Source organism: Suricata suricatta, chromosome 2, assembly GCF_006229205.1.
Source record: "Suricata suricatta isolate VVHF042 chromosome 2, meerkat_22Aug2017_6uvM2_HiC, whole genome shotgun sequence".
In the NCBI taxonomy this organism is placed as follows: domain Eukaryota; kingdom Metazoa; phylum Chordata; class Mammalia; order Carnivora; family Herpestidae; genus Suricata; species Suricata suricatta.
In genome coordinates, this window is record NC_043701.1 from 14,788,619 (window position 1) to 14,801,553 (window position 12,935).

Here is a 12,935-nt window from a genome sequence, read left to right on the forward strand (position 1 = left end):
ATCTCATGTATTTCTTGTCATGTTTCCCATCCAGATTTGGAACCTGGCTTCAAACAAACTGACATTTTTGAACTCCTACAAGATGAAGATGTCAGTCATCCTGGGAATCGTCCAGATGGTCTTCGGTGTTATTCTGAGCCTTTTCAATCACATGTAAGTTTCACAATGAACTTCCTGCCTGTTGGTCTTACCACGTCATTGATGAGCAGTGACAGAGCTGCCACACTGGTCTTGTGTCCCCTTGTGCAAGTTTCTTCCTTGCCACGGGGAATGTTTGGCCATGTCACTTGGCTTGAGCCAGGACGGGCAGGGTTGGCAGAAAATGGAGCCCGTGTTTCTCCTGAGCTGGGTCACTCAAATATGAGTGCACCTTTCACCTCAGATGTATTTAAGGGTTCAGAAAGAGACTGGTAAGCCCGTAGCACCTTCTGTGCCCCGACCTGAAAGACTTTGGTCACTGCTATATCCAGGATTAGCTCCCGCCAGCGGGCTAATGGAGCCACAGTGCCTGAGTCTCCGTCCCACCTGAAGCCATGTCTTCCAAGTGGCAGCAGCCTCTCTCTTCATGTGGACTGTTAATGTTGTTTTATTTTTCCTTTCCTTCTATCAACCTGCATCTCTGCAAATGTCTCACACCTTTTAAAAAAATATTTATCTATTTTTGAGAGACAGAGAGACAGAGTGTGAGCAGGGGAGGGTCAGAGAGAGAGAGGGAGACACAGAATCTGAAGCAGGCTCCAGGCTCTGAGCTGTCAGCATGGAGCCCGACGCGGGGCTCGAACTGATGAACCGCCAGAACATGACCTGAGCCAAAGTCGGCCACCCAACCGACTGAGCCACCCAGGCGCCCCTCACACCTGTTTTCTAAGGATGTAAATGTGTGAAAGCATGGGAACTAGTCAGTTACACATTGATATTTAAGCGTCTACCCCACAGTGACCCATACCACGTCTGTTCCCGTTGGCCAGAGCCAGTCCCCTGGTGACTACCGACATGAAAGCTCACGGAAGTACAGTTCTACTTGAAAAATCAGACCTATTTGGTGAGCAAACTAGTGACGACTCGTGGCTAGGGACCCCTGGTGCTCCCGCCTACCTGAAACGGCTGTGAGGATCAGACGGGCGATAACCCCAGAATGCATTTTCGGGGGCAGATTATCACTGGTATCTGTGTTCAGGCAGGTCTCTCTCTCTAGCAATCTTGTTTTATTGCGGGATCTCCCCTTTCCTTCAGATAGCTCTTACAGTTAGCAACGGGACTGGAGACCCTTTCTGCCATTTTAACCTGGTGGCCCCCAAGTTGGCCTGTGGGACTTTCTCTGTTTCTTAGAGCAGGAGTTGGCCGACTTCCTCTGTGAAGAGCCAGAGAGTAAATCTTTGAGGCTTTGCAGGCTCGAAGGCCTCTGTCACGGCTACTCAATCCTGCGGCGTAGCATGAGAACCGCCCTAGGCAATCTGTAAACGGAGTGCGACTCTGTTCTAATAAAACTTTATTAATGAACCCTGAAATTTGAATTACATATAATTGCCATGTATCACAAGCTCTTCTTCTTTTGATTTTTTTGGGCCAATCATTTAAAAATATGAAAACTGCTTATAACTTTGGGCTGTCTCAAAACAGGTGATGGGCTCATCTTGGCCCGTGAGCCTTAGCTTGCCGACCTTTGTCTTAGGAGACGGACTTCCTGGTCACTCTTCCAGATCTCGGGGCCCTTGAATATGTTCACGTGAGCTAGGTGTGCAGGTGAAGCTGTGGCCAGATCGCCAGCTCTCCCTGCTACCATGCCCTTTGCTTCAGACGCTACCTTCTGGACCCTGCTCTCCTGGCTCCTTCCTTTCTCTTCTCCATTCATGCATAAGTGCTGCCAGGGGAGTGGATGTGGCGTGCAAAAAAAAAAAAAAAAAGAACATGTCGTGCTTTGGGGAAAATAATTAGTTTCTGATATTCCCTCAGTGTTCTCACTTTCATGTGTGTGTCTCCCTCCCACAGATACTTTGGGAGAACTCTCAACATCGTCTTGCAGTTTATCCCTGAGATGATTTTTATCTTGTGTCTGTTTGGATACTTGGTCTTCATGATCATTTTCAAGTGGTGCCGCTTTGACGTCCACGGGTCCTGGCACGCCCCGAGCATCCTCATCCACTTCATCAACATGTTTCTGTTTAACTATGAGGACCCTTCCAACGCCCCCCTGTACAGGCACCAGGTATTTGTGGCATTTTCTTTACGCGCTTGCCGGTGTCACATCTCTCTCACACTCCTGAGCGTGGCAGAGTGTCGTCACTTCCGAGACTGCACCCCGTCCACGTTGTTAGGCTCTTTCAGTTTCCGAAGGTGTTTAGTTTATCAGATGAGGGTGCGGGTGCTGGGGGCGGGGTGGTGGCGCCGCTCCGGCTGCTCCTGTTTGGGTGATGCCCGACAGGGGTATCACTGGGCCGTTGAAAAGTGGCTTGTACATCGTCTGTGAAGAAGGAAAATAAACAACTGTCCTTCAGATTGATTGGCCTAAAACTGCCCCTGGTCTACGTAGCACCTCAAGATGCAATAATCTCTGATTCTAAACATAAGCTCTGAGGTGTACGAGAGAGAGAATGGAAAGAGTCAGGAAGGGGAGTCCTTCTGGGCGCTGGGCCCCTGGACGCTAGAACCCACGTTCCTGCTCTTCCACTCCGCCGGTGGCCGTGCGTGGCCTCATGCGTGTGATTCCTCGGTGCGCCTTCTCCTCTGTGGGAGCAGCACTCCGTAAGAAGAGAAGATGCTTTGTGATGGGACTTTTTTTTATGCAAAATAAGGAATATCTTTTAAAAAAAATTTTAAGTTTACTTATTTTGAGAGAGAGAGAGAGTGAGAATGAGTGGGCTAGGGACAGAGAGAGAGAGAGAGAGAGACAGGCAGAGACAATTCCAAGTAGGCTCCATGCTGTCAATGCAGAGCCTGATGCAGGGCTTGAACTCACAAACTGTAAGATCATGACCTGAACCAAGATCAAGAGTTGGATGCTTAACTGACTGAGCCACCCAAGCCCTCTGAAAACTAAGGAATGATTTTAGATAATAATCAAGAAGACATTTACCTCTGAAAGCTCTTTTGAGGTATCCCCACTTGACTACGGTAGCACCCTTTTATTATATATCAATGAATGGTGTATGAACCACCCATAGACTGTAAGCACTAAGTGAATATATTTGGAAGGTTCGTTGACTCAGTGCGAGAGTCTCAATGAGAGATTGCCTGGATTTCCCAAACAAGTCTTCCATTTTAGGCAAAGGACTTAGACTCACCAATTATTTCATGCACTAACTTCTTCCCTAGAGACTAAAGTCCTCACCTGGTCTGGCATATACACTGAACATTGCACGGTGAGTGACTTGTCCAGCTTTTTTTTCCAGTTCAAAACCCTTATTGGGAGTTGGATGGTTTCCGCATGCCCTAGTATGAAGATGAATTATCCTGACAGGTTCAAGTTTCCGTGGTGTCATTTTGGGGTCGTGGAAGAGACGATGTCAGTCGATAAAGGCAGCCCCTTCCCAACACCACCCTGGCGGTCTTGGTACCCTGTTTGGATATTAAAGAAGAGCAACAGATAGATAGAAATCTCTGGGTGTTGTCACATCATGAGGTGGGAAAGCCGCACGTAAAGATGGACGAACTTGGGGCGCCTGGGTGGTGGCTCAGTCGGTTTAGCCTCCGACTTCAGCTCAGGTCATGATCTCACAGTTCATGGGTTTGAGCGCCGCATCAGGCTCTGTGCTGACAGATAGCTCAGAGCCTGGAGCTTGCTTCAGATTCTGTGTCTCCCTCTCTCTCTGACCCTCCCCTGCTCACACTGTCTCTTTCTGTCTCTCAAAAATAATAAATAAAAGACATAAAAAAATTAAAAAAAAATAAAGACGGACGAACTGCAGTGAGGTAGCTCTGTGCACGGGGAGCTGGAGCTGATGGGCACCGTTTGTGTTTCTGTGGCTCCCCTTCCTCTTCTGAGCCCTTTGGACTGGAGAAGCATGGAAGATTGGGCAGATAAGATGTCCCCACTGTCAGCAGGGTGAATCTTGTTACAATTGGGCTAAGAATCATCCCCTGGCACTCACTGAGAGCTTGACCAGAGCAGTTGAAGAAAAGGGAAGGCTTAAGAAATGTTTTTCCTTTCCTCCGAGCACCAACCGTCCATTCCTTTCCGGTAGCTCTGACCAAGCTTCCCTGGGTTGTCTGGTTCTTTTGACAGCTGGGGGTCACTCCTCAACCCTGGTGGCTGGAAGGTGTTTAACAAGAGAGGTGAAGCGTGAGGGCGTGACAGGAGATTTTCAGCAGGACGGGATCACTCCTGAGTTTCAGCAGAAGCATAAAGTCCGTGGGTGCCTCGTCCCAGAGGGAACCGTGAGGGAGACAGCCAGGGAGAGTGCAACATGGCTCCCCCAGAACTCCGTGTCGGGTGACTCACCTGCATGAGGAAGCTTTCTTTTTTTGTCTTTTTTTTTTTAATTTTGAAAGAGCAAGAGACCTCAGATAATCCTCTAGCACTGGAAATATGAAATTACTAATTGTGATAATGCTTGTGACTTAAAGTGACCCAAGGGCTTCTGGCTACAACCGAGTGGCCAGTGACATCATGGGGTCTGTCACGCTTTTCATGCAAGGACAGGGGCTGTTCCCATGGGACAAAGGGTACATAAAGCTTCTCTTATTATGTGCCTCATGAGTACTTCTTGTTCACGTACGGTATGGGTGGATAGCCAGGGGGTACTCAGAGAGTAAGGAATTAGAGTGAGTCTCCAGTGCCCACCCTGGATTGAGACAGAGCACCACTCAACCGAAATAGGAATACTCTAAGATGTAAAAGTGAACAGATTCATTAAAATGTTTTAGATCTCTCAAAATAAGGTACAACTAAAAGGATCCATGTTTATCATTTTTATCATATGAAATATGATGTTGATCACCTTAAAATGATGGAATCTTACCATTTTGATCTTCCAGCAAGAAGTCCAAAGTTTCTTTGTTATCATGGCTTTGATTTCTGTGCCTTGGATGCTTCTGATTAAACCGTTTATTCTTAGAGCCAATCATCGAAAATCGCTGGTAAGAACCGTTCATTTAAATCCACTTACTGTGGGTAGAAATGTGGGTTCCTTGAAAATAGAAGTCTGGGCTTCAGACAGGTCATGGGGCTTCCCAGGGCCTGAAGGACCTGAAGTAACTGCCCCACCCCTACCCCGGGGCATTTCCTTCTGCAGAGCTCCATGTTTCCCTGGGGTCTTATTTCCAGAATAATGTTCTACTAAGGGAAAGCATATTTAAATCTTATATTTTGCAAACTTTGCTCACGGTGTGTGTATGTGTGCATCTGTGTGTGCACGCGTGTGGGTATGCACGTGTGTGTGCCAAGTCTACTGGTAGTTAATGACTTACAAGAGTTAAACACGGTTGTTTCATTAGTTGAAGATAAAAAGGCGCCTGGGTGGCTCAGTCGGTTAAGCCTCCGACTTCGGCTCAGGTCAGATCTCACGTTCGTGGGTTCAAGCCCCGCATCCGGCTCTGTGCTGACTGCTAGCTCAGAGCCTGGAGCCTGCTTCCGGTTCTGTGTGTCCTTCTCTCTCTCTGCCCCTCCCCCTCTCATGCTCTGTCTCTCTCTGTATCAAAAATAAATAAAACATTTAAAAAAAGTTTAAAAAAATAAAATAAACTACAGTTTTAGTTTATTAATGAATATTCAAAGTTGTTTTCATTAGATTTTACAGTTGTGAGGTTTCACTGGGTCGTGTTAGGTTGTGTGAGTGAAGTGCAGGCGTAAAAACACAAGTAAGGCAGCTTCTGTTTATTTGTGATTTTTCCCCTATTGCCAAACACCAATTTCAGTCCATTTCCTCCTTTTGTCTGGACTGCTCCTGAGCCCCACATATACTCAGGGAGTGAAGAAGAGTTTACTATCAGGCTCCATCAAATAGGATTTGGGAAGATTGCCTCCTAGGGCACGTCATGAGTCTCTAGAAATACCCACGAGTGCTGTTTCAGATGATCAGTCTCTGCTCGCTCGCGCTCTCTCTCTCTCTCTCTCTCTCTCTCTCTCTCTCTCTCCATCAGTGCAAAAGAGTAAGTGGAACGTGCTGAGGTCACATATGTTTTAAGTGGTTGTAGATATTTTCAGATAAATTCTTCTTCTTCGTCTTTTTTTTTTTTTTTCCTTTTCCTAATATCTGTTGGGTACTGACTTGGCTGAGTCAGGAGATCTGGAGATGAGATCTGGAGATGAGGAGACTGGAGTTCCAGAGGTTTGTCCCTAGGTGGCGCCCGCTTTCTACATCACCTGCTTCTCTCCCTATTGTGTCTGGCCAGCCTTGTTTCGTCAGAAAATTGTCTGATGAATCCAATTTATATGGAAGATAAATAAATAGAAAGGCAAAGCAAAGACTACTTGCTTATTGTTTAGTTAATTGGTGAGAGACCCATATGGTAGAGGGTGGCTGAGATGGAAGGCTGTCTAGAGGTGACCAAGTATTTCAAAGGAAGGTGGCAAATAGCTGTTTGCAGACACAGATGTGACTCTTTTTTACCTGTCCATAAATTGAATGAATTTACGTCCACGAGTCTGACCTGAGTCCCCAGACTCTGAAACAATAGCTTCCCTTGCTCTTCGCTCCACGAAAAGTGTAAATAGTTGCTGATCTCAACGTGGTCGATTTCTCTCTTTACCCTGTGGTGGCATATGTGATAGGGAAGGAAATAGAGAAGGTTTTCTTTGTCTGCGATCTTGGAGGATACCCTCTAAACCGACACTAGGTAGCAGGAGCTCCCCGAGGCTGCGTGGAGGGCTGTCTTCTTGGGCTCTCCTTGGAATGCATAGCTGTTGGTTGATTGGTTTTTTAGGCTGCTGAGTAGGGTCTTGGTGATCTTTTTTTGTGTTTCGTTAGAAACATTTCTACCACCGCTATCCAAGAGATGGTTCCATTATGGTATTATTTGCTTCCCATCCAGTTTTCTCTGTGAAACCTTGAGGAGGCCCAACATCGCGCAGGGCCCCCGCAGCACGTGCTGCACTAGGGTGCCCGTGCTCTGGCCCTCGTGGCACACACACCACAGGCAGCCCGGGAGTGCACGTGTCTTCCCTGGACTGCGGGCCTCCCACACTCTGCTCTCCCTTGTGACTTGCTGCCCCAGACCCAGGTCTCTCTCACCCGTGTCTGGGGTCACAGTGAAGTAGCTTCGCACTTCTGCTCAAAGTCTTTACGTGTGCACATGCATTTTATGGTAAACGATTGAAGTATGATGTACATGCAGAAACGTTCACAATGATGACAGTGTGAGCGCTGTGACCAGCACTCAGATCAAGACACACAACGCCGTCAGACCCGAAGTCCCTTTCTGCCTCCTTCCTACCACTCTCACCTCAGCACAACCATTGCCCTCACTGCACACCGCGGGTTAGTTTCCTTTATTCCTAAATATTATGTAAGTGGAATCATACAGTCTGCTCTCTTTCCGACCTGGCTTCCTTCGTCCAACGTTATATTCCAGAGATGTGCGTGAACACACACATACACGTGTGTGTGTGTGTGTGTGTGTGTATGTGTGAGTAATTACTGTACAGTGTCACCACAGTTTATTTAGCCATTTGCACACTGATAGTTATTTGGCTTGTTTCTAGTTTTATCATTTATTTTATTTTATTTATTTTATGGGGCTTTTTAAATTAATTTCTTTTGAGAGACAGAGAGAGACAGTGCAAGCAGGGGAGGGTCAGAGAGAGAGGGAGACACGGAATCTGAAGCAGGCTCCAGGCTCTGAGCTAGCTGTAAGCACAGAGCCTGACGTGGAGCTCAAACCCATGAACTGTGAGATTATGACCTGAACCAAAGCCGGACACTTAACCCAGGCACCCCTATTTTATTTTTTAATTAAGTTTAAAGCTTTTTAAAGAATATTTAAAACTCCAATATAGTTAACATACAGTGTTGTATTGGTTTCAGGTGTAAAATCTGGTGATTCAACAATTCTATACATTACCATTATGATAAATAAACTCTTAATTCTTGTCACCTATTCTACCCACCCCCACCCATCTCCCCTATTGTAACCACCAGTTTGTTCTCTACAGTTAAGAACTTTTTTGTCTCTTTTTCTCTTTGTTCATTTGGTTTCTTAAATTCCACATGAATGAAACCATATGGTATTTGTCTTTCTCTAAAGGACTTATTTCATTTAGCATTATATCCTCGAGATCTATCCATGTCATTGGAAATGGCAAGATTTCACTCTTATTTATGACTAATAGTCCACAGTGGGTGTGTGGGTATGTGGTGTGTGTGCGTGTGTATGCACGCCACCTCTTTTTCCATTCATCTTTTGTTGGACAGGTTGCTTCTAAAATTTGGCTATATAATATAATAATAATAACAATATTGAAATAATGCTGTAATAAACTTGGTACATAGCTTTTCAAATCAGTGTTTTCATATTCTTTTTTTTTTAATTTATTCTCAAATTTGCTAACATACAATGTAGTCTTGGCTTCAGGAGTAGATTCCAGTGATTCATCACTTACATACAGCACCCAGTGCTCATCCCAACAAGTGCCCTCCTCAGTGCCCATTGCCCATTTTCCCCACCCCCCCCAAGCCTTGGTTTGTTCTCTGTGTTTAAGAGTCTCTTACCATTTGCATCCTCTCTTTTTACCTTATTTTTCTTTCCCTTTTCCTATGATCATCTGCTAAGTTTCTCAAATTCCACAGTAAGTGAAATCATGTGCTGTCTTTTTCTGACTGACTTTTTTTGCTTAGCATAATACCCTACACTTCCATCCACGTTGTTGCAAATGACAAGACTTCATTCTTTTTCACTACTGACTAGTGTTCCATTGTGTATGTATATATTTATGCCACATTTTCTTAATCCATTCATCAGTTGATGAACATTTGGGCTCTTTCCATAATTTGGCTATTGTTGACAGTGCTGCTATAAACATTGGGGTACGTGTGTCCCTTTAAATAAACACTCCTGTATCCTTTGGATAAATTCCAAGGAGTGCAATTTCTGGGTTGTAGGGTAATTAATTCTATTTTCAATTTTTTGAGGAACCTACACACTTTTTCAGAGTGGCTGCACCAATTTAGTTTGCATTCCCAACAGTACAAGAGGGTTCCCCTTTTTCTACATCCTAGCCAACATCTATTATTTTTCTGAATTGTTAATTTCAGCCATGCTGACCAGCATGAGGTGGTATCTCAGTGTGGTTTTGATTTGTATTTCCCTGGTAGTGAGTGATGCTGAGCATCGTTTCATGTGTCTGTTGGCCATCTGGATGTCTTCTTTGGAAAAGTACCTATTCATGTCTTCTACCCATTTCTTCACTGGATTATTTGTTTTTTGGGTGTTGAGTTTGATACGTTCTTTATAGATTTTGGATACTAACCCTTTATCCAATATATCATTTGCAAATATCTTCTCCCATTCCATAGGTTTCTTTTTAGCTTTGTTGATTGTTGCCTTTGCTGTGCAGAAACTTTTATCTTGATGAAGTCCCAGTAGTTCATTTTTGCTTTTATCTCCTTTGCCTTCAGAGACATGTCAAGTAAGAAGTTGCTGCGGCTGAGGTCAAAGAGGTTGATGCCTGTTTTCTCCTGTAGGATTTTGATGGTTTCCTGTCTCACATTTATGTCTTTCATCCATTTTGAGGGTTTTTTTGTGTGTGTATGGTGCAAGAAAGTGGTCCAGTTTCATTTTTCTGCATGTTGCTGTCCAGTTCTCCCAGCACTATTTGCTAAGAGACTCTTTTTTCCCATTGGATATCCATTTTTGCTTTGTCAAATATTAGTTGGCCATACATTTGTGGGTCCATTTCTGGGTTCCCTATTCTATCCCATTGGTCTATGAGTCTGTTTTTGTACCATAGCATACTGTCTTCATTACAGCTTTGTAATACATTTTGAAGTCTGAAATTGTGATGCCTCTAGCTTTGGTTTTCTTTTTCAACATTACTTTGGCTATTCAGGGTCTTTTGTGGTTCCATAAAAATTTTAAGATTCTTTGTTCTATCTCTGAGAAGAATTCTGGCACTATTTTAATTGGGGTTGCATTGAATGTGTAGATTGCTTTGGATAGTATTGACATTTTAACAATATTTGTTTTTTCAATCCATGATCATGGAATATTTTTACATTTCTTTCTGTTTTCTTCAATTTCTTTCATAAGTTTTCTATAATTTGCCGCATATAGATCTTTTAACCTCTTTGGTTGGTTTATTTCTAGGTATTTTATGGGTCTTGGTGCAACTGTAAATGGGATTGATTCCTAGATTTCTCTTTCCATTGCTTATTATTGGTGTCTAGAAATGCAAAAAATTTCTGTACATTGATTTTCTATCCTGCAACTTTGCTGAATTCTTGTATAAGTTCTAGCAGTTTTTTGGTGAGGTTTTCATGTAGAATATCATGTCATCTGTGAAGGGTGAAAGTTTGACTTCTTCTTTGCCAATTCTTATGCCTTTTTACTTCCTTTTGTTGTCTGACTGCTGATGCTAGGACTTCCAGCACTATGTTAAACAACAGTGGTGAGAGTGGACACCCCTGTCGTGTTCCTGATCTCAGGGGGAAAGCTCTCAGTTTTCCCCATTGAGGATATTAGCCATGGGCCTTCTTATATGGCTTTTATAATGTTAAGGTATGTTCCTTCTATCTCAACTTACTTGAGGGCTTTTATTAAGAAAGGATGCTGTATTTTGTCAAATGCTTTTTCTGCATCTTTTGACAGGATCATATGGTTCTTATTCTTTTCTTCTATTAATGTGATGGATCACGTTGATTGATTTGCAAATATTGAACCAGCCCTGCAGCTCAGGAGTGAATCCCACTTGATCTTGGTGAATAATTCTTTTAATATACTGTTGAATTCAATTTTCTAGTATCTTGTTGAGAATTTTTGCATCCATGTTCATCAGGGATATTGGCATGTAATTCTCTTTGTCTGGTTTGGGAATCAAGGTAATGCCAACTGTGTCATAGAGTGAGTCTGGGAGCTTTCCTTCAGTTTCTATTTTTTGGAATAGCTTGAGAAGAATAGGTATTAAGTCTGCTTTAAATGTCTGGTAGAATTCCTCTGGGAAGCTACCTGGCCCAGGGCTCTTATTTGTTGGGAGGTTTTTGAAATCAATTCAGTTTCTTCACTGGGTATGTGTCTTTCAAATTTTCTATTTCTTCACTTTGAGTTGTGGTAGTGTGTGTGTATGTGTGTGTGTGTGTGTGTGTGTGTATATAGGAATGTGTCTATTTCTTCCAGATTGTTGAGTTCATTGGCATATAATTTTTTATAGTGTTCTCTAATAATTATTTCTGTGATGTTGTCTGTGATCTCTCCTCTTTTATTTATGATTTTATTTATTTGGGTCCTCCCTCTTTTCTTTCTGAGAGGTCTGGTTAGGGGATTATCAGTTTTGTTTATTTAAAAAAACCAGCTCTTAGACTCACTGATCTGTTCTGTTTTGGGGGGTGGGGTTCTATATTGATTATTTCTGCTCTAATCTTCTTCTGCCGGCTTTGGGCTTTCCTTGCTGCTGCCTTTCTAGCTCCTTTAGGTGTGAGGTTAGGTTGTATATTTGGGACCTTTCTTGCTTCTTGAGCAGATTGCAATGTATTTTCCTCTTAGGACTGCCTTTGGTGCATCCCAAAGGGTTTGGATTGTTGTGTTTTCATATTCATTTGCTTCCATATATTTTTAAATGTCTTCTTTAATTTCCTGGCTTACCCATTCATTCTTTAGTAGGATGTTCCTTAACCTCCATGTATTTCCAAATTTTTTCTTGTGGTTTATTTCAAGTTTCATAGTGTTATGATCTGAAAATATGCACGGTCTGATCTCAATCCTCTTATACTTATTGAGGGCTGTTTTGTGACCCAGCATGTGATCTGTTTTGGAGAATGTTGCATATGCACTTGAAAAAGATGTGTATTCTGCTGCTTTTGGATAAAAAGTTCTGAATATATCTGTTAACTCCATCTGGTCCAACATATCATGGAGATCCGTTGTTTCCTTATTGATTTTCTACCTAGACAATCTGTCCATTGCTGTCAGGGAAGTGTTAAAGTCCCCTACAATCATGGTATTATTATCTATACATCTGTTTATGATTGTGATTAATTGATTTATATATTTGAGTGCTATCACATTGGAGGCATAAACATTTACAATTATTAGCTCTTATTGATGGATAGACCCCTTATGATACAATGTCCTTCTTCATCTCTTGTTACAGTCTTTGTTTTCAAATCTAGTTTGTCTGATATAAGTACAGTTACCCTGGGTTTCTTGTGCTATCCAGTAGCATGGCAGATGGTTCTCCACCTCCTCACTTTCAATCTGCAGGTGTCCTCAGGTCTAAAATGAGTCTCTTATAGGCAGCATATAGATGGATCTTGTTTTGTTTTGTTTTGTTTAAATCCTGATACCCTGTGTCTTTTGACTGGGGCATTTAGTCCATTTACATTTAGAGTGATTATTGAAAGATACGGATTTAGTGTCTGTCGTAACCCGCGCTCAGGGTCGCGTTCCTTCACTGAGCCCCGCGTTGAGGCACCAATTGTCGTAACCCACTGGCCGGCTGCTCGTCCCTGGCGATTGGCAGTACCTGTTTCGTCTGCCCCTACCGACCCCCGGCAGGGCGGAGATTCATCACGGGTCCTTCTGAGGGAGGGAGAGAAAAAGGGGGCAGGAGAGGGAGATGCAAAGAGTAAAGACAGAACTCACGGTTCTCCAATCAGGCGAAAGAGAGCGTTTATTCAAAGAACTGTTCTTTATATAGTCTTCAGGGGGGAAAACAAGGCAAGCTGACCTAGGCAGGCTACAGAGTCGAATGCATATCAAAGAAGCGCCCCGACTTTTGCCTCAGCAATCTTGGGGGATGGAGAACTAACACTGAATACGGTTTTGATCTTTTGTGTGCCTTGGCCACT

At 43.4% G+C, this 12,935-nt stretch overlaps 1 protein-coding gene across 1 annotated transcript in view; it reads left to right on the forward strand.

The window, feature by feature from the left end:
- The window catches only part of ATP6V0A4 (ATPase H+ transporting V0 subunit a4), a 67,733-nt gene that overhangs the window by 36,605 nt on the left and 18,193 nt on the right, over positions 1-12,935 (forward strand). Inside the window, exons 17-19 of the mRNA XM_029922856.1 lie at positions 35-153; positions 1,990-2,206; positions 4,975-5,076. Coding sequence (XP_029778716.1) covers positions 35-153; positions 1,990-2,206; positions 4,975-5,076 — 438 coding nt within the window. The remainder of the gene's footprint in view (positions 1-34; positions 154-1,989; positions 2,207-4,974; positions 5,077-12,935) is intronic.